Raw genomic sequence first — 26,037 nt, forward strand, 5'->3', positions numbered from 1 at the left:
AGGCAAGGTACACATCCCCACCTTATTCTAAATGTTTCTCGTATTTGTACCTCCTGGACGAGATGCCATACTTGGATTTGGTGCTTCATCGAAGGTTCCCACCTTTGCTTGAACATGGGTTCCTTCCTGGGGACCCTAATTATAGTGATCACGCGCGCTTGGCCTTTCGCCATGCGATCTCCTGTTCATATATCAGGCTCGCGGTAGATGAACTCAGTTACGAGCTTTATGCTCCCAATCACTTCGCTCGCCAACTCGGTCTAATCCAGTTAGTGCCATTTCCCCTCTATGATGCTTGGAACTACAACACTTCTTGGCCCAGAATTGGCCCCACCACTGGGCCTCCACCAGCCCAAAGCATGCTTGCACTAGCCGATCTTCCTAACTGGGCCAACGAAATAGCTCCCATTGATGGGGTCGCTGAGGACTACGAGCAATGGTGGTCAGAAGTTTTTGTTAACTGCTGGAGGTAAAGGGTTGATGAACTCTTCGCGACCCCCTTTCAAGATTTGAGGTATTCCTATGACGCTGATATTGAGTTGCTTGCTCGCTTCCCTGAGGATGAAGCACAGCCTCTGCCACCCGCGCGAGCCCCGCGTCCTGCTCAAGTCATAATTGCAATCCGCGAGCCTTCTCAAGCCCCGCGTCCTTAGCATATTCTCCATTTTCCTCCTTTTGTTTCCACTCTTTTATCCTCCTAACTCATATTTTACAGCGGAGAAATATACCTCATCCAGGCAGTCACACAATCGATGCTACTTCGCCCACCAGTTAGGCCGCGAAACCAAAAGCAATAGCGACGGAGCCTGAAGTCAAAGACTCCTCTGATGATGATGACCCGCAAACGGTAAGGAGTTCGTCTTAGAACCTAATGTCTTGACATTTTCTTTCAAAGTCTAATTTGACTCCTTCTATCTTACTAGATTACCGCCGCTCTGACTCGAAAGTGCAGTTGCGCTAAGCCCCGGACTGACCCGTTGGCAGAAGATGAACCACTTGCTGATCGACTCGTAATACATATTTAAAGTGAGCACTGAAATCTTTGTTTTATCCATACTACCAAACCAATAACACTCCTCATTTGCAGGTTCGTCACAGGTCTATAGGGCTCTCGAGGCAAGTTGGGGAAGGATCGTCCATCGCTGGCGGAGGAGAATCCTCTTCACACGCTCAAGCGCCGCCTAATTCAACCAACCCTCCACCTCGTATCAATGCCTCAAGTGACTCGCAGTTGGCACTGGTACCAGTGCAGATTCTAGATGATAGCTCGCCTGGGGTTGAGGAAAGAGTGCCACCTTCAGACACCCTTCACAAGCAACCAACTGCCATGCAACTCCTGGAACGAGTAGTGCCTGATTCGGTTCCAGACACTGTCGAGGGCACCCAAGAACAAATGGCAACAGCAACTCTCCGCGAGTCAACTGCTGAAGAGGTACATTTCCTTGTAGCCACCTCTCTCCTAATTCTAATCTTCTTTGATATCCTGACGTCTCTTTGTAGGGTCAGAACCTTGCTCCCAACGAGGAGGTGGCTGTTGCTGTCGAGAAGCTAGTTGGCGAAAACCCCGCTGAGCCATTTGGTGAAAATGTGGTTGTCCAGGAACCTGCCCCCCATGCCCCCTAAGTACTTGAAGCAGGGGCAGGAGTGAACCCCGAGCCAGTGCCGGAGCCAGTCCCTATCGCGGAGACTCTTGCGGCCCCTGTTGCTGCTCCTGTTCCTCAACAAGCTTCTCTGTCCAGATTAGAACGGTTGGCTAGCATGCTTGAAGTTACTCCAACTAGAGTTGTAGACGATGCTAGAGAAGGCATTCGCCGTCTCCTGGGCCCTGACATTTTGATGCTTGGCACGCCCACCAGAGCTTTAGAGTACCTCCGCGTACTTCTCGGTGAGGGCGCCATCACTAAAGCCCAGTTCCGCGACATAGACAAGCTGCTAGATGATCTCCCCAGGTGGCTTAATGAGAAAACGGTAGCGACAGCCCAGGCCAGGCAAGCCCAAGCTCATTATCAAGCCCTTACCCAACATATGGACAACCTGCGAGACTTTCTGGGTGAGCGGGCCATCTTCATTAGAGACTTGAAGGTGGCAGAGAATCATCTTCGGGCTCAGATTCAGGGCCTTCAGGCCCAACTAACCGCTGTGACGGCCAGACTTTCCCATTAGGAGCCTCAGCTGGAGTAACCCTTAGCCGTCTCCGAAATGCTATCACAAAACCTGGCCCAAGCTCATGAAGAAGTACAACAAGTTGAACAAGCCACCGCTAACGCTGGCTTTCGTCTGGACGAGCATTTCCTCAGTCTAACTTATGCGACCCGGGGACTCTAGGCCTCTAGTATTAGGCCCATTATTTTGTATGAACAATATTAATATTAATATTATTTAGTTATTTAGCCCACTTGATTGGCCTAAATACTTTTTTAAATTTGTAAGCAATTAAGCATTTAATTCTGCCTTATCTGCTCATTAAACCGTTTTAAAAAGATAATCTAGAAATAGAGCAGTTACCTCCTTGAAGATCGTTCCGTCTCCCACGCGTCTTCAATTTCCTTCATTTCTGAGATCATAGCGTTCAATCCTCTTGATGAGCCTATTGATGGCGTTGAATCTACTTCAACTGTCCATCAAAGGGCTAAGGCCACTGAGGTTGGCCCTATAAATATCTGTACTTGGTGGAAGTGAGAATACACGCAACCATGGCTTATCCAGAGATAACCCTGCAAACCCTACTTTTCTTCCTTTCATTTCTGAAATCTTTTCCTCACAATCTCGCTCTCAACCTCTAGACCTTAGGCTTTATGGCTTAATCTCAACTCCTGGGTAGGCCTTATGGCTTAATCTCAGGTCTAGCCGCGTGTCTTCGGCCTCAGAAAGTCTAGATGGGATTCACCGATTCAGTTAAGCTGAAGAACACATGGCACTCCTAATGCGGGATACCACATTCTGGGGAGTCCTTCTCCTTAGGTTCCCTCGCGCGGAGCAAACTGAAGAAGGGTAGGAGGTCACCCAAGGCCCTACGCTCTTCTTCGGTGCCCTACCTCTTGGACTCAGTGGGCCAAACTTCCGTTTTGTCCCAGAGGGAGTTGAGGCAACTGTGCTGCGCTCTCCTCGGATGACCACCTTCATCCCGGAGGATAATCAACTAGAAGGGCTACGATGGATTATTTCCTTCCCTCTCCTTGCAGTACAGATGATAGTAGCTGCAGCTCAGATCTGACGAGGATGAAGAGAGGAAGAGTAAGAGTGACCATCTCACTGTCCCCTCCCAGCAGAAAGTCCAGAAACTCTTAGAAGATCTGAAGTCCTATGTCTCAGCCACTTTTTGGCTTTGTAATTTGCAGATGTAACTTTCGCGAATGTACTTGTATTACTTTTGGCTGCAAAGCCACTTTATGAATGCAAATATGTTGCTTTCGCTATTATCATACTTTTATTATAGTAAGGCCTCTGCCTCTGATATATGCCATGTTACATGGTTTTAACACTGTTTTCAAAAGAAAAGAAAATAAAAACAGAAAAATAATTTTAAGAGTCGAATCCAATCAACATCTAAAGGCCGCGAATACTAAGCCTGAATTTGTAGACTGTTGCCCCTAGTCTTTCTAGGTGAAGTGCATACATGAGAGTGGGGCCACTGAGTAGGCCTAAAAGGAAGGAAAGATGCGAAGATAGCAAGACTATGTTTGCCCCCTTGCCCTAGAAACAGGTGCGTCTGGTGGATCTTCAAATTCCCAAACATTGGGATAATATTTCTTCAAGAACCTGCCATTGATGGGGTTGCAGTGGAGTTCGCCATCCACATCCTTAAGGTGAAAAGCCCCTGGCTCTAAAATTCTGTGAATTACAAAGGGTCCTTCCCAGTGCGGAGTCCATTTACCGCAGCAGGTCAACTTCTCCCTAAACGGCAATACCGCCTTCCAAACCAGCTCACCTTCTTTGTAACTGCGGTTGCGCATCTTCTTATCATAAGCGCGAGCAATGCATTGCTTTTTCATAACCAAGTTCTCCAAAGCCTCTAAGAGCTTCTCACTAAGATCTTCATGCTCCTACCACATAGCCTGGACATAGTCCTCACCAATCAAATGATGTTGATCTTGGACACGTAGGGACTGAACATTGATCTCCAAAGGTAGAATTGCATCATGTCCAAACATCAGAGCATAGGGTGTGGTGGCAGTAGGGTTTCGCTTGGAGGTGCGATAAGCCCATAGTGTTTCATATAGTGTTTCATGCCACTGGCGAGGGTTCTCAACAAACATCTTCTTCAAGAGAGTAATGATAATCTTGTTGTTGGCCTCTGCTTGACCGTTGGATTGAGAGTAATAGGGAGTGATATGAATAAACTGGATGCCCAATTCAGCGACGAGTTTCTCTACATCACCACCCATGAAGGCTGCCCCCTTGTCCAACACCAAAACCTCAGGGATGCCAAACCTCCATATAATATTGTGAAAAATTAATTGGCGAATGGTGGCTCTGGAGGCCTCCTTCAAAGGCTCAGGTTCCACCCACTTAGTGAAGAAGTCAGTAGCGACAATTATGAACTTGTGTTGCAGTGAAGAATAAGGATGAATCATCCCAATTAAGTCCAATGCCCAACCTCGCGCGTGCCAAGGTTTAATAATAGGTTGCATGGGGATATTGGGAATGTGCTGGACTGGCCCATGTGCTTGGCAATCTTGGCATCCTTTCGTGAACGCGGTACAATCCTTCAAAATACTGGCCAATAATACCCATGCCTCCTGATTAGCCAACGCATTTTGGGACCCTCTTGATGGGCTCCACACACTCTTGCATGTGCCTCTCGCATTAATCGCTTTGCTTTGCAGCCATACACACTTCTGAAGTCTATACCATCTTCGCCACGTCATCGCAACTCGTCACCTCTGAGGAAGTAATTTAGCGCAAGGAATCGAATCTTCCTGTCGGCCTTGGGATCTGGCTGCTTGAGGTAAGCGATCAACGGGATACGCCAATCCACGTCAATAGGATCTAAAACCGCGACTGTTGGTTCTTCTGGTAGGTCAAGCCGCGCCAGCCACGAAGGCACTGTGCGTCGCTCAACCTTTAGAATTCACTCGCGAACCCCATATTTTAAGGTAATGCCTGTGGCCAGCTGAGCGAGTTCATTAGCAGCAAAGTTACGCTTGCGAGGAATATGCTGTAAGTCCACGTAATCAAATTGGACCAAAAGCTCAAGAGGGTGACTCAAATATGGTGTAAGCAAGTAGCTTATGCACCTGAACTTCTCGCGTAGCTGATTGATCACGAGCAAAGAGTCACCACGTACTTAGACGTCTCTGACCCCGAGTTCCAGCAACACTTCTAGGCCCATAATGAGGGCCTCATATTCCGCCTGGTTATTAGTGCACCGGAATTCCAACTGGAATGACTAGGAACATCGATCGCCGGCCGGGTTCTCCAAGATGACTCCTGCCCCTGCCAGTGTATCTGTTCGCTAGCCATCGAAGTATAGTACCCAGGGTTGCAGTGAGACAGTGGCCTGATATAGCACGGCGTACTCTGGTAAGCACGCCAAGTTCGTGCGATCTATAGTTTCAGCAGCGACCTCTAAATCTCTCACCGCGAGGACGTCCAGCATATGGTGGTGTGACAGAAAGTCTGCGATGGCTTGCCCCTTTACTGCTTTCTGAGGGACATATTGGAGCGAAAATTCTGACAAGGCGAGCACCCACTTGCCAATGCGATCTCGCAGTATAGGTCGCGATAGCATATACTTGACTAGATCGGTTTGAGCAATGATGTAGGTAGTAAAGGACAACATGTAATGCCGCAACTTGCATGCTGAGAAGTATAATGTGAGACACAGCTTTTCCATAGGAGTGTACCTCGTTTCGCAATCTGTGAGTGTCCTACTGAGGTAAAAAAAATGGCATGTTCTACACCCTCTTCATCGTCCTGAGTGAGTAGGCTGCCAATGGAAGCTTCAGCTTCTGAAATATATAGTTTTAATGGAACTCCAGCTTTAGGAGGAACAAGCACTGGCGTGTACGCCAAATAGGCCTTGATTTTGTCGAAAGCTTCTTGATGTTTAGGTTCCCACACAAACTCATTCTGTCCCTGTAACTTCAGCAGTGGGGAAAAAGGCTAGATTTTACCTGCAGAGTTAGAGATGAATCGTCACAAAAAGTTAATCTTACCAAGTAATCGCTGTAACTCTTTCTTCTTTCGCAGGGGCAGATGCGTTGATAACCACGTTTGCCTTATCCTCAGGTACCTCAATGACCCTTTAATGGACAATGAATCCTAGAACATTGCCTGCCTGAACTCCAAAAACGTACTTGGTGGGGTTTATCTTGAGCTTGTGTAGGAACATGTGCTCGAAAACTTTTATGAGATCCGTGATGTGGTCTCTTGCCTCTTAGACTTCATGACTACGTCATTAATGTAAACCTCTAAAATCTTCCCAAGTATGTCGTGGAAGATCAGTTTTATGGCACGCTGATAGGTTGCTCCGACATTCTTCAATCCAAAAGGCATGACCACATATTTAAAGACGCCCGCGAACCCTGGGCAACAGAACGCGGTCTTGTGTCTGTCTTCCTCTGCGACCGGAATCTGGTGATACCCTGCAGTTCTGTCCATGAAGGACAACAATTCATGCTCAGCTACTACGTCGACCAACATATCCGCGACCGACATGGGGTAGACGTCTTTAGGTGTAGCCAAATTAAGGTCTCTGTAATCCACGCAAACGCTCATTTTTCCATTCTTCTTGCGAACAAGCACTATATTGGACAAGCACTTATTGTACTTGGCCACCCTGATAATGCCTGACTTATGCATTTTTTCGACCTCTTCTTTGACCAGAACTTGGGTTTCAGAGTTCATTCTTCACGGCTCTTATTGCACAGGCCTCTTATCAGGCAGCGTTGGCAGCTGGTGGCATACCAAGTCCGGTGATAAGCCTGGCATGTCTTCGTATTTTTCCGCAAAGCAGTCCTTAAGTTCCAGCAATAAGTCGATGAGCCTCTATTTCTCACTAGGCTCTAAATAAGTGGTGATAGCCACTTCCATGGGCTCATCAATTGTTCCTAGATTGGCCTTCTCAGTAGGGTCCCTAACCTTCGGAGGTGTGTCATCTAATGCCGCTGGAGCAAGCTGAATCTCCTCTTCTTCCTCTTCTTGGTCAGAGAACTCCTCAGTGACAATTTCTAAGGTCGCGATCTGATTATAGGCCTCTATTTCCACCAAGTATGAGGATAGTCTCTCGTACAAAGAATGGAAGGCCTCTATCCCTTCCTCTGGAAGGTCGTGATCCATTAACTATGTAGAGTATTGGGCACAGCGTGGCCAGGCCTTTTCAGGTCTTCCTTTGGTCAGAGAACTCCTCGTTGACAATTTCTAAGGTCGCGATCCGATTATAGGCCTCTATTTCCACCAAGTACGAGGATAGTCTCTCGTACAAAGAATGGAAGGCCTCTATACCTTCCTCAGGAAGGTCGTGATCCATTAACTATGCAAAGTATTGGGCACAGCATGGCCAGGCCTTTTCAGGTCTTCCTTTGTGAGTGCGAGCCCCCACTATGCCAATTTAGAGGCCGTCACCCCTGTGGGGTGGCCCTTGTTATCGATGTCACTGACTTGCAATGGAGCAAGGGGCTCCAAGTAGTACCTGGGATCTACATAATTTGTGGACACAAGGAAAGGGCGAGGATCAGTTTTAATTACCTCAGCCTTGTCAGTTACCCTGTTCCACATAATCAGCTCCTGGTGGAGAGTTAACCGAATACAGTACCTCCTGTGAATCCAGTCTTGGTCTCGAATGGCTCTATAGGCTACGTAGCAATCTGTAACAAAGAAAGCATAAACCCCTTATGCGGGGCCGACTTTGATAAGCAGGAACAGTAGGCCCAATGTCTTCGTTACAGTCCCCACGAAGTTCTTAAGCGTGAGAGACGAGAACTCTATCTTCTGTATCTTGATACCAAGTAGCTGCATGGGCCTTATAGTAATGACATTAACTGCGGCTCTGGTGTCGACCATGATTTTGCTAACTTTGATGCCGCCAATTTCTGCCGTGATATATAAAGGCCGCATGTGCTGGACCATAGCGGGTGTTGGTCTTGAAAAGCTCATGAAGAATCCCTTGCTATTAGCATCTTCAGTTTCAAGGAACACTGCATCCTCTACAGGTGTCGTTGCCGCCGAAGTAATCTGCAGAGGCTATTCACCACCTTCTTCAGTTACTATGCACTCTTGTGCGGCAACTGGCAGAGCGTACTTCTCGAGAAGCACATAAACCATGTTGCAGGAGGTGTCAATCTCTTCCGTCTCATCCATGTCTTCTTCCAGGCTGAGTTTGGGTTCATCAACCAGGATGTCAGTGTTGAACTGTCTGGCTACCAAATTAACCAATGATTCTTCCGCGGGGACTAGCTGTTCATCCCGTTTGTGTTCCTTCATCGCGACAACTTCAGTTGGTGGATCCTGCTTTTGTTCCCTCGCTGGGCTCTCCTTTGGGGGTGCGACCACTAGACTTTGAACTTTCTTAGGTTTCCACTACAAGGTATTTAAAGGCTTGTTCTTGCCCCCTAGTCTCTCAAAGACTGAAGACTTGGTCTCAGGCTCCTCGCGAAACAACCTGCGCCTGACACGTTGCAGTCTAGTGGGCAAGTTCTCCTTCCTAGCTAGTGGTGGTGTTCTTTCCGTAGTGATCCTGCAGAAAAAAAACTGGGCTTAGATGTCCCTATCTCTGAGCTTGTTTGCTTTTGAAAGCTGCGGGGAGCCATCAGTGGCTTAGCCGCTAGCGCCTCCATCTCCTTATGATATTATTAAGGAGATTTGACCAATTGTGAAGGCTTGATCAGTCCTTGATCCAGAGCCTCTAGTGTTTGCTTGGCCTCTCCAAATCTATACTGTAGCTTCATTTTGTTTAAAGGGCTGATCTCTACCGCCTTCCCCTTCTCCCTGGTGTACCACTTGCCCTCCTTGATGGAGGAGGTCAGAGAAGGTGGAATGTATGGCTTGGTCAGGATATCTTTGTGCTTGTCCCTAGCCTTTCCCTCTTGGCTCTGTTCGGCTGCGGCTTCTCTCAATTTCTTGAACAAGTTGGAATCCCTTGGGGATGGCGGTGATTCAATCTTGTCGCTTACTCTTGGACTAGAGGGTTGATAATTTCGCGATAGCGAAGCCCACTTGATTGGCGGGAAAGAGCCAAAACAAAACGTCTGCTCTACCTCTTCGTGTGACACTTGGATGCCATATTCCTTTTTGTATCGCAAGCATAAGACCACTGGTGAGGCCTCATTGACAAGTCTGGCCTTCTTCTGTGCTGGGAACTCATCGTTGTCTTCTTTTGGACCCCTTGTAGTCAAATCTAGGTTTGGTTTCCTTTGGTTCTTCTTGGTCCAATTTACATCGACCATATTGACCCTGGTGTCAGGAAAAGGGTTCAGGTCTACTAGCACTGCCGCGGTCGCCGGAGCTTCCACCTGCAAACTACTATTATTGAGCCATACCTGAATCTGATCCATCTTCACACAGTCAGCCGTGTTATGATTCCACAGATTGTGGAATTTGCAATACTTTTTTCCTTTCAGCTGATCTGGTCGAGAAAAGGGTCCGAAGTCTGTTTTCACCATCTTCGCAGCAATCATCTCATCCAAAATCTCATGTGCCTTATTGGCATCATATGTATACGTCGCGAACTCAGGTTTGGTGAAGGCTATAGATTTGAGCTTGACAAGCTCCTTGGATACTTTCAACTGCTTTAAGGCTGAGTTCTTCCTTCTTATCAGCTCAAATGCGGAGACATCATTCTCCTCTTCATCATCTTCATCCTGGAAAACCTTTTCACCTTGATAGTAGGGATCATAAGTGGCCGGTTGATAGTTTAGGGTAGCCACTGTACGGTGTTTTCCAGGCACATATGTCCCTTTGGACGCATTCTTTCTAGCGTCGGTTTCTCTGAGGAGATGCTCAAAACTCCCCACTTCTGTGATAAGCTCTCCCATTGATTGGATCATGTTGCCATGTTGCTTTTTTCACTGGCGCAGCTCCAAGCCCTTGATCGCCAACTTAACTAGTTCTTTCTCAGGAAAGACCATACTCAATTTGACCTTCTGAATCTGGAAGTGTTGAAGATAAGCCACTGCAGAGTTGGTGGGTTGTTGGGCCATATGAGTGAGGGAAGCCAAGTCAACCTCAGGCTCGATAGCTCCGAAGGTTTCTCAGAAGAGCTTTTCCATTACTGGCCAATCACCACCGATCCTGGTCGAAACTTAGAAAACCATCTAAAAGCGGCTCCAGAAAGAGAGGTGCCAAAGATCCTGCACTTGAGGATGTCATCATTCTGATACTGGCCGCATTGGACCCTAAACCTAGTCAAATGAGTTTCCGCATTCTCAGTATCCTCTCTTAAAAAAGTAGAAAATATGATATTTTTGTAGCCTCTGGAAAAAGGCGCGAGCATTATATGTGGTGGGAAAGGCCCCTCATAAACCCCATCAAGGTGGGCCCTAGGGTTAGCCAATCTGATCATCTCCTCTACCTTTTTGCGTCTCACATACTCTGGGCCTGGAGGAGGAGGTATCGCCACAGTCTGGCGAGCAGTTTGCAGGGGTACAGCCTGGCTAGCTGTCGTTGTTCCTTCCCCAAGGAGAACTGTCCGGGGGCAAGTTGACTGCTGGAGGGTCACAGCTGGTACGGTCACATCCTTTACCAGAGCCGTTATCTTGATTGGATTCCCTGTATGGTCAATGCCATGATAATTTCCTGGGAGCTCTTGGTATACATTCTCTGCTCCATCGCTGTCATATTGAGCAAACACAATAGGGTCTGCAGGAGTGCCTTCACCGAATTTCAAAATTTTATTCTTCTGCGCCACCGGAGGTGTAGACTTCTCTTTACCACCAATCACTAGAGCTTTTTCCTTGTTTTTGGTTGATGATGCAGCGGCGGTTGCAGACGGCGTAGCGGTGTTGCTGCTAGCCTTCTCCTGAGCATTTGGAGGTATGTATTTGCCAGATCCAGAGGGTTGACCAAGGGAGCCCAAGATGGCACTAGGATCTCCTAAAGCTTTATTCAGTACCTCTTTAGCCTGGTCCAACTCAGCACTTTGCATGGCGACTTGGGTCGCGAGATTAGACCCCTCATTGCGAAGAACTGCATATTCTGATGCAGTATGTTTGGCTTAGTTTGCAATGTTAGCAGAGATCTGTTTGCTCTGGGCGGCCTGACCACCTATCATACCCATGAGCTCCCTATGGTTCTCTAGGCTTTGCGTAGTCATGTCGGTCAGCTGCTTCCGGGTCTGCTGCGACTCTTGCCAAAGCTCATCCATCCTCTTTTGCTGTGCCACCAAGACCTTTCTTATCCTCTCGTTGTACGAAGTAGAATTCTGCTGAAAGATAGTAAGCCGCTTCTCTATGCTCACATTCTCCGGGACAAGAATAGTTACATATGGCTCAATCATCTCCGCGCCCACGATCACCTGGGTAGTGTTGGATGTGTTGCCAGCCTCATTAGGCTGGACAGTGGAGGTTTTGTCGCCCTTAGTAGTGGGCTGGGGATTTCCACCCTGTTCTGTTGACATGTTGAATGATCGCGGATTGAGTGAGAACCTTTGAGTCACCTGTTCGTTAGAAAGACCACGACAGTCTGCACGAGAGTGCGGGCTGTTACTGGAGGTCATGTGCTTCGGGCAGTTAATGTAAACCTTTTGGTAAGGGTTTGCGCTTGACTTCCCAATGGTTACGATCGCGAAGAAACGCTATGCAGGTCCCACTGGGTGTGCCAAAATGTTTGGCTCAAAAACCAGTCTGGTTGCAAACAGTCTCTTTTGAGCGTGCGCAGGCGTGCCAGCACCGTGGGGTGCAGTCGTCGGGGAGTCCCTTGACCTGACTTCTTGACCAAACGATGTGAACGAGGAGAGCACCAACCTCGTCACAAGGTTCTTTTCTCTGCCTTTCGGAAAAGGACTTCTTGCCTTACGGATAAGGGTTTTGGTTGTGATCTCTTCGCCTCACCGAATCGATACTTGGTGTTGTAGACTAAGCAGAGCAATCACTGGGAAGTTGGAAGAAAGCATACGTTTTGCTAAAGCATATCTTTAGCTTCATTGGGTTGCGAGGGCGTTACCATTGCTTCGCTGGTTTTCAACTAGGTTGAAGGTAGGTTTGCTCCGGAGAGGCTTTGATAATCGTTGAGATTGATTGATTGAAGAGTTGTCCTTGATTTGTCCTTGAAACCTGGTATTTATACCTTAGGGTTTCGACTGTTCCTTGACATAGAAGGATTGTTGATTGAAGTTTCCTATTCAATCTCCTCTACCTGATTCCAATAAGGACTCGTTTTCCTACTAGATTTCGGAATGGGTGAAGCTATAACCCAAACCCAAGTAGGCTTATTTTGGGGTCGCATGTATCAGCTCGCTACGCTAAAATCCCTAAAGGGATCTTGCCAAAAATACTTTTGGGCTCAAACAAGCCCCATTCTTAGCCATTGTTTGATGCTCAGAAGTGTTCCCTTGTTGAGTGCTTTATATGGGGATAAAAGAGACCACCTCTTATTTCTTTTTTGCATCCAGATTTTATTTACTTTAATTTTCAAGGCATCTTTCTTTCTTTACCTTGTTAACACTTGAAAGTAGATATCGCACATCCCCTACTCTTTACTTTGATTTTCAATGTATACCTATTTCTTACCTTATAACACTTGAAAGTTGATATTGCATATCCAATATTAGTTAAGAGACAGAGATATCCTGAACAATTTCTATAAAAGATAGGGTTTGTTGCAGTATCACCAACAATAAGGTCATATTTTTTTTTCCTCCACTCTTTTCTTAATTGTAATTTTATTTGGCTAAAATCCCTTGATTGATTATTAACTTGATATATATTGTTTGAGTGCGGATTGGAAATTGAGCTTAGTCGATGAAGGGTGAGTAGGGTTTGCATATATATTAAGCTGAGTCAATCAAGTATTTGATTCCCATCAAAGATTCAATTTGATAGGTATTCCAGATTTCCAGCAATGTTTTAAAACGCTGAGGTGTACCCGAGGCATTTTCGGGAGAGCCTCACTAAGGCGTAAGCCTTGAGGCATAAGGCTTAGCCTTACGATATAAAAGGTATATACATATATTTATATATATAGCACACTAATAATAGAGAAAATACTTATTCATTATCATTAATGCCAGGTTTGTGATGATTAATTTATTAATATTATTATTGAGAATGATGTATATAACTATTTAATTAGTTATATCTATGAGATATATATTTGTATACGAGTATAAAAACTAAAATATATAGTTGTATAAGAGAAAGATGAAAACTAAAACTTTTAAACAGTGGATTCAATTGCAGAGTAGTCCTTATCATCAGAAGATAAAGATAAGGACTTTGGTTTACCAGAACTCATAATAAACTAGGCTTTATATTGTGAAGGAGAGACCTATGCTCCATCTTGCTTCTTCCTGCTTTTCAATATGTTCCCATCCCTATACGTTAGTTTCAAGACCTGAGCTTTTCTCTCCCATATGTTCATCACTACAGTATATACCCCAAGTCGCGAACCCCACCAGAAGTTGTTTTCTTAGAACAACTCAAGACCATGAGTTTTGAAGTCGGGGAACAAAAGTTTGACAAAGAGAAGCTTGACAAACAGAAGTATAATAGCAGCTATGAGCCATTTTCATGAAACATCAGAGTTTAAGGTAACAGTTCTTAGGAATTCTAACAAAGAGAAGCTGCAAATCATAGTTGATTACTTGCATCCCTGAACAATATTCACAACAAAAGCATTTCCCATTTGGTCTGGACTCGGTTGAGAAATTGGGAGAATTTGAAGATACAACAAGTCTATGAGAAATTGAAAAAAAAAAAAGAAAAAAAAAGGGTTTTCTAGGAGTTCGCTTTTGATGCCTTCTACCACGCCTTTTGCGCCTTCGACGCCTTGTGCAACGCTTTTGGTGCCTCGTCGCCTAAGCGGAAAAACACATTCATTTTAATGGATGCCTCACGCCTTTTATGCTTCAAGGCATGCCTCAGGCACGCCTTTTAAAACATTGATTTCCAGACTCATCACAAATTACTCCGGGTGTAAGATTCAAGTTGAAGCATCAATGGAACGGTCTCTTATATCAAAATTTTCACCAATTTCAAAGTGAATCTCTGACTACACTAGCCAAATTCAGTCAATCCTTGACTCCGCTGGTCAAATTCAGCCAATTCCAAAATTGAATCTCTGACTCCACCAATCAAATTCAACCAAACGCTAGAAAAATTAAATCTTTTTCAAATTAATTACCAAAACAAGATCCACAATAAATTGAAGGCCTAGCTCTAAACGCTCACAAATGACTCAAACATAACTCTAAAATAAATAGCAATTTAATCTTCAAATTGTTGAAGAATATTGACTATTGGTGTGCCAGTCAAACTAGGAGAGAAGATTCTAGATTTCCAAATCAAGTTAGATTAGGAATCCTTGTACTCCAAGAAATTTTACTATGTAATCCCTATATATATGACTCATATTATTAATGAATATACAACAATCATTCTCTCTCAATTCTCTCTTTGCATTCCAATTTCCTTAAACACGTTATCAGCACGAGTTTTAACCACAAATAGCCAAAAACCCTAAATCCAAATACAAAACCTCGAGTCACTTTTGGCCCCCACCGCACAACTTGAAGCGCTCGACACCAAGAATCCAGAACTGGCGGCAGAACCGGCCACTTGAATCTCCAAACCATCCGCAGCAAATACTCCACCGGTTCACCACCTTTCGGACCTCCAATTCCACCAAATTTTGCCAGTAGTAGCGTTTCCATCCTAGGATTCAGGAACCAGAAGCAAACTCCAAGAACCGGTCCGGAAGTCCCTGAACCGGTCGCCACACCGACTTGTCCTCCTGCAGAAACAGATTTTGCCTAGTTTTTCCCTGTTCCAGCCAACACCAACAGCCGCTAGCCATCCCTAACTGCACTGGCCAACCCTAGCACGCCTGCATCAATACGCGCGTGTTCCCTAGCTTCAATTAACAAGTAAGTATTTATAATTAAAGTTCTTGCTTTTGTACTTTAATTACTCTTTCTTTCCTTCGGGGACTTGCAACCTCCCTTCTTCTTCATCAATCCCACCTTTCTATAACGTGGGTTCGATTCTATAAAAGCAGAATTGTGGGGATTTACGCTATATGAACTAAGAGTATTCATAGACTTATGACTAAGTGCGTCTGTACACATCGATTTATACGAACTAAGAGCGTTCATAGACTTCAGACTAAGAGTGTCCATAAACATCGATTTTTGACCATATTTAATATCATTATTTCGATCTAATCCAATTATTCTTGGAAATCGATTTCTTTGTAGCATAGCTCAGAAATCTTATTAATATTTGTTTTCGTGGAAGCATTGACTCCGAAACTAATTCGTTTTTGTTTCACTTTTCAGGATGTCGAACTCGAACGAACTCAATTTTGTTCCATTGGATTATGCAGGCAAAAGATACCTAATGTGGGATCAGGACATTGAGCTCCACCTTATTTCCCGTGATTTATTGAACACAATCCAAGAGCTTTATTCTAAAGGAACTGCTCCAGACCCTCAAACTGAGATCGACAATTCTAAGGCACTGGCCTCATGATGCGTCACATAGGTAGGGACCTCCACTTTGAGTTCATGAATGAGGATAGCGCTATAAAGCTATGGCAAGTGCTTCGTGAACGTTATGGTAATATTTGTGACTATATCCTTCTGAATTTAGAAGCAGAATGGAATGATCTTTGCTACTCTGACTTTGATTCAGTCATGCAATTTTTATTCGGAAGCTCTCCGCATCAAAGCAATGGTGCGTGTCTGTGGAGAGACAATCACAAAAGACCAATTGATTGAAAAAACCCTCAATACCTTCCCTGCCTATGCTATAAGGTCCTTTGATTTATTCCTGACTCATGTAAACGCAAGACGGATCACAAGTTTTCAACAGCTTATTAAAGCTATGGCCACTGCTGAAAGACATGGCAAAGAGCCTGTGAGAGGAGAAATTGATGGGCTTCGAGATGGCCATCAAGAGTATCGTCCCATGGCTAGAGAAAGTCACCATAGATGTCATGATCCATACGATCAAAAGGCTCATAAATCTAATTGCCAAAGGCTACAATCACACTACTGTAGGAGCCGTGACTTTGAGGGACGAAGGGTTGGAAACCATGGAGCCAATGTTGGCCATGGTCATACTTTCCCAACGCCTTAGGTCCTAGGGACCATGCACATTGAGCCAATGTGCCTTAATCAAGGGAGAATCCTCTTCATGGTGTCTATTTCTGATATGGAACGTCTTATCAATGGACCTGAGTTTGCAATGTACCTAAGAAGGTAGTGGCCTCATGGTGATCAAGACATCAAGTCAAAGAAGACTTCAAATCTGGCGATAAAGATAAAATGCCACATATTTTATTTAGTATAGTCTTTTATTTTCCAAGAATTATGTAATGGCAATTGTGCCTTAATCAATGAACGACATTTTGTCTTAGCTCTTTCTCACTAGGCTCACCTAATTAAGTATGATGTCTAGGAAACTAGTTGAGATTAATGGTACTTAAGTGAGCTTTGCTCCACCGATATCTCTTCTTACTTTTCTGGTCATATTTAATTGGAGTTACCAAAAGGATTGAGTGACTACAATTTGTCTTAGTTTGATTTTTATTTTGGATTAGATTTTTGATTACGAACTTTGATGTAATCATTGGCTATTAATAAAGTATCGATTCTTTAATATCTTGGACATGCCTTAATTCGAACTTTATTATTTTAAAGATATAAGAGCCAATGGTTTTCATGTGGAAACACATTATGAGAATGGATAAGAGTTCCTTTGCAACACCTCTAATGACTACGGACATAAACGAGTATTAGAGAAACTTATGTATTGTTCTAGTGGGTTGTATGCAACTACTATTCGAATCATTAAATCAAAGCATGTCATGAGGGATGACTTATAGGATTTCGAGACATATATGCTTTGGCACGACCATTTGGGACACCCAAGTCGTGATATGATGATCCGGATACTAAAGCCTTCACACAGACATCCATTCTTCATAACAAAGAGAAGTAAGAACCAGAAATTGGTTCAAGGAGCTGCACCTATGCCTCATGGCGCCATGATTGTGCAAGACCAGCCACATATGGCCGCTGTCGCCCACCCCTTGCGGCTACAACATGGCATTAACACCATGTACCCGACTTCATCTTCTTCTTTTACTTCTAAAGTCAATTGTGACTTCATGGCTCAACCAAAATCATCATTAGTTGCTTCTAAAGCCAATCTTTCATTCTACAAAGCCTACTGTTTAGCAAAATTAGGATCGAGACCATCGTATGCAAAGGACCCAAAGGAAATAATTCCATTCTTACAAAGAATCCAAGGGGATTCAGTGGACCGACTCAACTAACTTGCGGACTGTTTAGATATTTTATGGTGTTGGTTGATGCATAGACACACTGGTCATGTGCCACGCTATCGTCCTCCTGTAATGTTGCCTGTCCTAAAACTCTTGGCCCAAATCATATGGCTACGGGCTCACTACCCGGATCATCCCATTCAGTCAATTCGACTTGACAATCCCAGAGAGTTTCCATTGAAGACTTCCGATGACTATTGCATATCATTGGAGATTGATGTCGGACATCATATTTCAATGTGCACACCCAAATGGTCTAGTGAGAATGCCACCATTAAATGATTACGATGATGCCCGGATATTGGTAATGCACACCAATATTTCGCATGTAGCTATGCTAATTCGTCTATGACTCACCGCCACTCACCTTTTCTTTGCGTTACAGCTATTGACTGGGTGCAGATCTAATATCTTGTACTTACGCATATTTGAGTGCATGGTTGATGTGCTATCGCGCCGCCACAGTGCATCAAAATGGGTCATTAGCAACGAATGCATATATATTTGTGTTTGGATATAAATATCCAACTACAAGTACGCTATGTAGAACCCTTGATAAGCGATCTCTTTACCGCTAGATTTGCGGATTGTCACTTTAATGAGACAGTTTTTCCATCGTTAGGGGGAGATTAGAACATCAACAATCAACAGGATCGACAAGAATTGTTGTGGTCTGTCCCCACTATGTCTTATCTTGATTCCCAAAAGTGACGAGATCACACATACCTGCTGCAACCATGCTTGCAAGGATAGATGTCCTCCCAAAAAGAGCTGGGCACGGTGGCGTCGCCATGGATGGTGGCATGGTGATGCCACAAAGTGACATGATGGCGTCATAGGTCATAGGTTCCGCTAGAGAGCGCAGGAGACTGATAGGTTCGATGAATCCTCGCCCTAGGAAGAGAGCGAGTTTGGCACAACCTGATCCATTGATCATTGATACTCAAAATCCGTGTCATGAGAATATTCTGGATTATGGTTATGTCCAAGAGACATCGTTCGGGGACGCCTCAATGTTAGAACCAATTCCTGAGAATATAGAGAACTCTACAAATTACACTACTGTACATGAGAATGTGGGATTACTGAGACCAATGACATCGAACCTTACTCTGTTGAAGAAATGCCAACGTAGAGAAAATTGGCCGAAGTGGAAAGATGCGATCGTGGTTGAATTTAATTCACTAATGAAGAAAAAGGATTTCGGGCTTGAGATGCCGACAGCTTCTGACATAAAACCTATTAATAAGTCTTCATTAGAAAGCGTGATGAGAAAAAAGAGATTATAGACTTGCCTCATGGAGCAAGGCTTCTCATAAAACGCCCTGGAATCAACTACGAGGAGACTTATTCTCTCATAATGGATGTCCTTGCACTCCACTACTTTGTCAATTTGATAGTTTCTAATTAACTGAACATACAGCCTATGAATGTGGTCATTACATATCTTTATGGGATCTAGATACAAAAATATAAATAAAGGTCACCAGTGGACTTTATTTACCCAAATCAAATGGCTCTTGACCACGGAGCGCTTTTGCAATGAGGTTGCAATGCTCACTAAAGTGACTACTTGATTGGGAAGGGATATGATGAACTATGGCCCTGCATTTCCATGACAAGTTCTAGATTTGCAATGGTCATGCCTTATGTTGATAAACATAATTGGAACCCTAGATGAGTTAAGGGAAACCGTTGAATACGAAATCCAAATTTGAGATGAAGGACCTTGGGAGAACACGTTTTGTCTCAGTTTAGAACTTGAATACCATGTCAATGGATACTTAGATATTTTTGATAAAATCAAGAAAGCACTCACATGGTCGTCTGTAGTCTTGACCCTAAGAGGGATCAATTTCGTCCCAGGGATGATGGCAAAGACATGTTAATAGCAAAAGTGCCTACCTAAGTACAATAGACGTATTATTGTACTTAACACAATACAAGACCGGAGACCTCATTTGTTGTGAACTTGTTGGCTAGATGTAGCCTTGTGCCAACGCAACACCATTGGACTGGTATAAAGACAATCTTTCGTTACTTAAAATGTACAATAGATATGGGCTTATTCTATCCATGCAGAGAGAAAAGAATGACGGAAGAATGAGAACGAATCTCATTAGCCTAAGAGGCATCATGACCAGCAAAGCTGCTGCAGCCAAGGGTGGCCAACGTCCTCCTCCTCCCTTGCATCAAAATGACAGTGATGTCTTGATAGGTTTTGCTGATGCAGGGTATATCTCTTACCCTCATAAAGGTCGCTCCCAAACGAGTTATGTCTTTACCATGGGAAACACTTCGATATCTTGGAGGGTCTACAAAACATACCCTTGTTGCTACTTCCTCAAATCATGCAGAGATTGTTGCTCTACATGAAGCTGTGCATGAATGCATATGGCTAAGGTCTAGACATTTTTGAGGAACTTGTGGTTTAAAGTCTACCACAGATGAACCTACATGCATCTATGAAGATAATGCAGCTTGTATTGAGCAAATGAAATTATGTTTCATCAAGGGTGACAACACCAAGCATATATTGCCTAAGTTCTTTTATAATCAGCAACAACAATAACTTCTAAAGATTGAAGTAAATCAAATCTGATCAGAGGATAATGTAACTGACTTATTTACTAAGTCGTTACCTAAATCCACTTTCTAGAAACATGTGAGCATGTAATTGAGAAAGTTATCCAAACTCCCATGATTGTAGCAATCAGGGGGAGATATCGATATCAGGGGGAGGCATGATATCTACGTGTTCGATCTCGAAGAGGGAATGACGTGTTGTGCTCTTTTTATCCTTCGATCGGGGCCATTTTTGTCCCACTGAGTTTTTGTTACCTGACAAGGTTTTTAACGAGGCAATGATCAAAGCATCATCACGAAGTTTGAGTAGCATAAGGGGGAGTGTTGAAGAATATTGACTATTGGTGTGCCGGTCAAACTAGGGTTAGTTTAATTATGTAATAGGAGAGAAGATTCTAGATTCCCAAATCAAGTTAGATTAGGAATCCTTGTACTCCAAGAAATTGTACTATGTAATCCCTATATATAGGACTCCTATTATCAATGAATATACAACAATCATTCTGTCTCAATTTTCTCTTTGCATTCCAATTTCCTTAAACACAAATGTCTAGAACTATATGTGGTTTGATCCCGCAAGGGTATGTAGGCAATCTAGAATCAAATAATCTAGAGGCAATCGCATCACTAGCCTATTCCTCCTATTCAAGCCCTCCAATGGCTCATTTACGTACCTATTGAGACTTCTAAACTATGAGTGGCTTGATCTCGATCATTCTGGGTACGTAGGGAACGTACCCATCATAAATTCTAGGTGCAGCCCCAAAACAAACAAACATTGGTTTTTTTTTTTTATAAATATTGAAATCAAATGGCGTTCCCTTATAAGTTATAACAACGGATTGTAATTAAAAGATACATTCTGTCTTAAATGGGTCGAACAATCATGAAATCATTAAAACTATATTCCTTATATGAATATGACTGAAATTATGTTTGGTGACGGTGAGAAGGATGAAGACAATAATGGCAGTTGTGCCTTTAATATTAAGTTAATGTGTGAAAGTACAATCAGGGTCTAGTGTTTATATATTGCATCCAATGAAGTTTTGTATTCATAATAAGAACAATGTGATTAAGCTTTGAAAAATATGTTCAAACTAGGGGTTGTGCTTCTGCACTATGATTAAGCTGTGAATCCACTATAATAAAAGCACAATTCATGATGGTGATTAAGCTGCTAGACTGCGTATGAGAATTGGATTTCTAACGTTGTGATTTCCATCAGACCAAACCAGAGAAGCAGACACATAGGAATGATAAGATGTATTTGGCGAACCACTACCGACAACAGTCACATCAAAGGTCTTCGATCTCCTCATTCAAGGACTCGAGGGAAAGAACTTGAGGCAAAACTTTGATGTTGAATTGTGTGAAGTTGGCCTTGTAAGTGGAGGTTGCCAAAATATTTGCCTTATAAGTGGAGTTTGGAAGGCCAACATTTTTTACAATCCTCTCGAATTTGATCGAAAAAGGTTCCATTGGTGTGACAACAACTGCCAGTGAAGGATAATTGTGATCCCATGGAGATCCTGTGTCAGAGCCAGTAGGGCAAGTGGTGTTGTTATCTCTTGATATAAGTCTAACTTTTTCTTTGCCTATGACCAAGCAAAGCAACTTTTTGTAATCTTCCTTAAATGCTTCATACACTAGCCCTAGGTTTATAGCTTGAATAGGATTTATATGTCCAGATCCATTAGCAAATTCACCAGGGGCATTATTTTTGTTAGTGATGTTAATAGCCCAAGCAGTAGTCATAGGAGATGATTTGATGGCTGCTGGAGACCAATCAGGGTGGACTTCTTTCATATATGCAGCTGCACCAGCCGCGTGCAGACAAGACATGGAGGTTCCAGATAGAATACTATAATTCAGGTGCCGCTTGTCATCTTGGCTACATGAGATAGAAGCAATAGGAATATATGCAGCTAAGATATCCACCCCTGGGGCTCTTACATCGGGCTTGATAATTTCAGGTAAAAGTAAATTTGGTCCACGTGAAGAGAAAGAAGCCATAATAGGTGCATAAACATCTTTTATGACTTCACTTCTGAGTATGTTTACTCGAGGATCTTTCGTGGAGTTATGTAGGACTTGATCACATTACGGTTATTGAGGCTCAAACTCGTTGCAGGAAGTGGGGGAACTAGAGAATAGTCATCCCAATCAACTTTCATAATTGAACCTACTGCTCCAGAAAGAAAGGCCCCATTAGCTCCATCTGACTCATCACATAACAAAACCTTTCCCTTAACTAAATCACTATCTAAGAAGCCATCCATACAAGTCCTAGTACTGAAGTTTGAGCATCGACTTGAAGCGCCATTTCCATAAATCAATGGAAAACTTGTTCCATTTAATGTGAAAGAGTTTACCAACGCCACGACTAATGTTTTTCCATTTCCAAGAATCACCTTGTCAATGATCCGTCGATCTATTGTACTTGCTGCAACTGTTAGCATCCATGGTGCTACACTTGCTACACTTCCATCAAAAGGACCACCATTGCCTACTGAGTTTGTTGTTAGTATCCCCTTCTCCATTGCATGAAAAGCACCAATTGATATAGGATCTTTCTCGAAAGCAACTACACTAGGGCTATTAATTGAAATCGTAATTATGTCAACTCCATCTGCAATAGCATCATCAAAAGTAGCCAAGATAGCCTCTGTAGAGCACCCTTCGGCATTGCAGACTTTATATGCTGCAATTCTTGCTGAGGGAACGCCTCCCGTTGCAGTACCTTGTGCTAATCCATAAAAGCTCACATCATGTACGGTAATCCCCGCTACCATTAAGGCAGTATGGGTTCCATGTCCTTGTTCATCCCTCACAAATGAGAAATTGTAAAACCTAGCTCCGATGAGCTTCTTGTTGCAGGTGAAATTTGTGCCACCTGCACAACCACCTTTCCACTTCTTGGGAGGAGGACCAAAACTTTCATCTTTAAAGCTCTCTGATTCAAGCCAAATTCCAGAGTCAATCACACCAATAATGGTATCAGTATCACTCTCAACACTGCCATTCCATTTTATTCTCGTTGAAACCAATAAAGTCCCAAGATCTTGTTGTTCGAGGATGTAGAATTCTGCTCAGAAAGACAGAGACTACTTCCTTCATGTTAGCAAGCCTCTCTATTTCGCGGTCAATGAGCTTTGCAGCAAATCCACTGAAGCTCCTTTTGTAACTTCTTGCTAAGAAATTTGCCACGGAGTTGCTCTCGACAACTTTTTGGAGTAAACCAAGGTGGTGAGACATTGGTGTACTTATCAGGAAGTGAACCAAGGTACACAATGTGGACCGTTCTGTTTTCATCGATGTCTTTGCACAAGAAGCTCAAGCTTAGTATAAGAGTGGGGAAAACATAAAAAAATAGGATAGCTCCATGCTTAGCCATTGTTTTCTATCGATGCTCTAAAACGTTGCTAGTGAATAATGCTTTATACTAAGATTAATAAGGCAGTGCCACATCTCCACTATGCTTAGCCATCTTTGGCAATTGGCATAGCAGTTAATGTAAATATGATTTTGTTCTTTACTAACAATGCAAATTCATATTGTACATTCCATCTATGAATGAGGTTTCAGATAATTATCCGGGCTCGTCCCACTAATTTGCAATTAATTTGTGCACCTATTTGGGATGAAATTGTCAGGGTGGTTCTCCTCTCCTGTAAGGATGGTATGGAGGACAGATTGGTTTGGAAATCTGCAAAGGATGGTAGGCTAACTGTTGCTCTTGCATATGATCTAAAGCGCTCACATCCTAACCGTGTTCCTTGGGCTCGTTTTGTTTGGAATTCTAGTTTTCGTCCTAGGAACTCGGTAATTTTATGAAAATACTTAAATGGAAAGCTGCTTACTGATGATATTCGACAACGTCGAGGTCACCATTTGTCATCAGTCTGCTCCCTCTGTCATCTTAGTGTTGAGACTGCGGAGCACCTCTTCTTACATTGTTCTTTTGCAACTACTATTTGGAGGAGTCTTTTGGATTTGTTTCAGGTTCGTAGTACTTTCAATGATGTTTTCTCTTTCTTTTCTTATCTGGTGCATCATGGTTATAGCTCTCAGTTATCTGTGTTATGGTAAGGAATGATCCGAGCTAGTTTTTATGCTATTTGGCATGCTAGGAATGCTCTCCGTTTTCAAGATTCAATTTTTTACCAAGTTCACTATTTCATTCTATTCGGATGCAACTTCATGAGATTAATTTTTTGAGTACCGATACTATGAAGAATACAGTTACTGAGCTTTGTATTTTGCATCGGATTGGTATTGGTGGCCGACCTTTTAAAGCACCAAAAATTGTTGAAGTTATGTGGCATGCTCCCTCTATTCATCAAATCAAGATCAACACAGATGGTGCAGCTCGTGGCTCTCCTGGTTTGGCAGGTTTTGGGGGTATTTTCCGAGATCATTTGGGTCGGGTTCTTGGTTGTTTTGCTGGTAATCTTGGTGTCACTACTGCTTTGGAAGCTGAGTTGCGTGCAATCATTCATGCCATTCACCTGGCCTCATAGAAAGGTTGGCTTTCGATTTGGATTGAAAGTGATTCTACCTTAGTGATTCACTTTCTTTCATCACTTAATGTGGATGTGCCATGGCATCTTACTATGGATTGGTTTAATTGTCGAGCTACTCTTGCTGCTATGAATGTAAAAATTTCACATATTTTTTGGGAAGGTAATAGTGTCACTAATTGCTTAGCTAATTTTGGTGTGGATAATATGGGAGTTCATTGGTGGGATTAGTGTCCTCCTTGTGCAATTGCGGCCTATTCCCGTGATTTAACTGGTTTTTCCAACTATCGTTTTAGTTTTTGAATGATCAGTGGCTATCTCTAGGTTTTGAATCTATGGACCACCGTCAAAGGAAGCTTTCCCTGCTATTCTCTTAACTTGAAAGCTGCTGCTCTAGTTTTGGCTCAGTTTGCTGCGGGTGGTGTCCCTCATCTTGACTTATTCTTCTCTTATTGCCTCCTTCATTTGAGCTAGTCAATGGGGTCTATGACTTGGTGGGACATGGAGTTGATAAAGCAGCTTGGTTTGCTATGCACTTTAGTAATTGAAGTCACCTTTGCAAACGCATTGGCCACTATCATTGGTTTCTGGTGTGTTGCTTTTTGGTTTCCAAAGGACTGTTTTTGTTGTTTCTTATTTTTGGGTGTCCTTAGTAGCTCCCAAGTTTTTGTTTCGGGTTGTTTTCTTTTGTTTTTGGGAGGGGTTTTGGTCTATGTCCCCCTCTCCTCCATTGTACTTTTTTTTCTTCTTTATTCAATAAACTTAAATAGAGGGACGGGCGGTGGGTTTCCGGGTGTAATGGTCCCTTCCTCTTTACAGGGAGGGTAGGTGCTCTGCGCAAAGACCGCTAACGAGGTGCTAATATCGCCTAATCCTCTATTTTATTTATAAAAAAAATAAAAATCCAGATTAGCCTAGTAAATATATATAGCTACAAACTAAATATCAGCTAATAAAAGAAGGTTATATAACTTATATTCATACAAATTGTTACGCCTTCTGCTTTATTGGTGATTTGTTCTTGGCAAATTAAAAAAAACCTTGATTTTATTATCATATTTGCCCTTCCTTATTCTATCTTAAGCTGCCAAAATAAAAACAGCTAGATAAATTTCCAACTACAAAAGTTTAGGCAATACGAACCGGAAAATTACATATTTACATAGCAAAACTATTATTTAGCAACCATGTATGCATACTATTTTCACTACTATGTACCCAGTAAATTTCTATGTAGACCCAGCAAATTTATTTGTTTATAAATATTTCTAATTAAACCACCTAAATTCCCATACTAACCTTTTCTTGCACCCAGCTAAAGAAACAAGCCCTTGTGCTGAAAAATTTCCAGCTTCATACCAATCTTCTTCGGCTGTTTCTGGGTTCTAGGTCCAGCAAATCCTCTTCATGTCATCTTCGTGATTCACAGTGCTCATTCATGTTTGCATATGGCTCTATGGTGTTATATTCAGGCAGTTCCATTAGA

General features: G+C 43.1%; 2 protein-coding genes across 2 annotated transcripts; both read right to left on the minus strand.

Moving 5' to 3' along the window:
- Positions 1-21,327: 21,327 nt before the first annotated feature.
- LOC112200751 (subtilisin-like protease SBT4.4) lies at positions 21,328-22,044 on the minus strand. Its single transcript, XM_024341763.1, has one exon. It carries the CDS (start codon positions 22,042-22,044, stop codon positions 21,328-21,330), a length of 717 nt encoding a protein of 238 aa, XP_024197531.1.
- Positions 22,045-22,088: 44 nt separating this feature from the next.
- On the minus strand, positions 22,089-23,425 carry LOC112200759 (subtilisin-like protease SBT4.3). Its single transcript, XM_024341773.1, has 2 exons — positions 23,236-23,425; positions 22,089-23,116 (listed from the first exon to the last, which is right to left on the minus strand). The coding sequence occupies exons 1-2, from the start codon at positions 23,423-23,425 to the stop codon at positions 22,089-22,091; spliced, it is 1,218 nt and encodes a 405-aa protein (XP_024197541.1).
- Positions 23,426-26,037: the final 2,612 nt, after the last annotated feature.

The sequence above is a fragment of the Rosa chinensis genome, chromosome 1, assembly GCF_002994745.2.
Source record: "Rosa chinensis cultivar Old Blush chromosome 1, RchiOBHm-V2, whole genome shotgun sequence".
NCBI lineage: Eukaryota > Viridiplantae > Streptophyta > Magnoliopsida > Rosales > Rosaceae > Rosa > Rosa chinensis.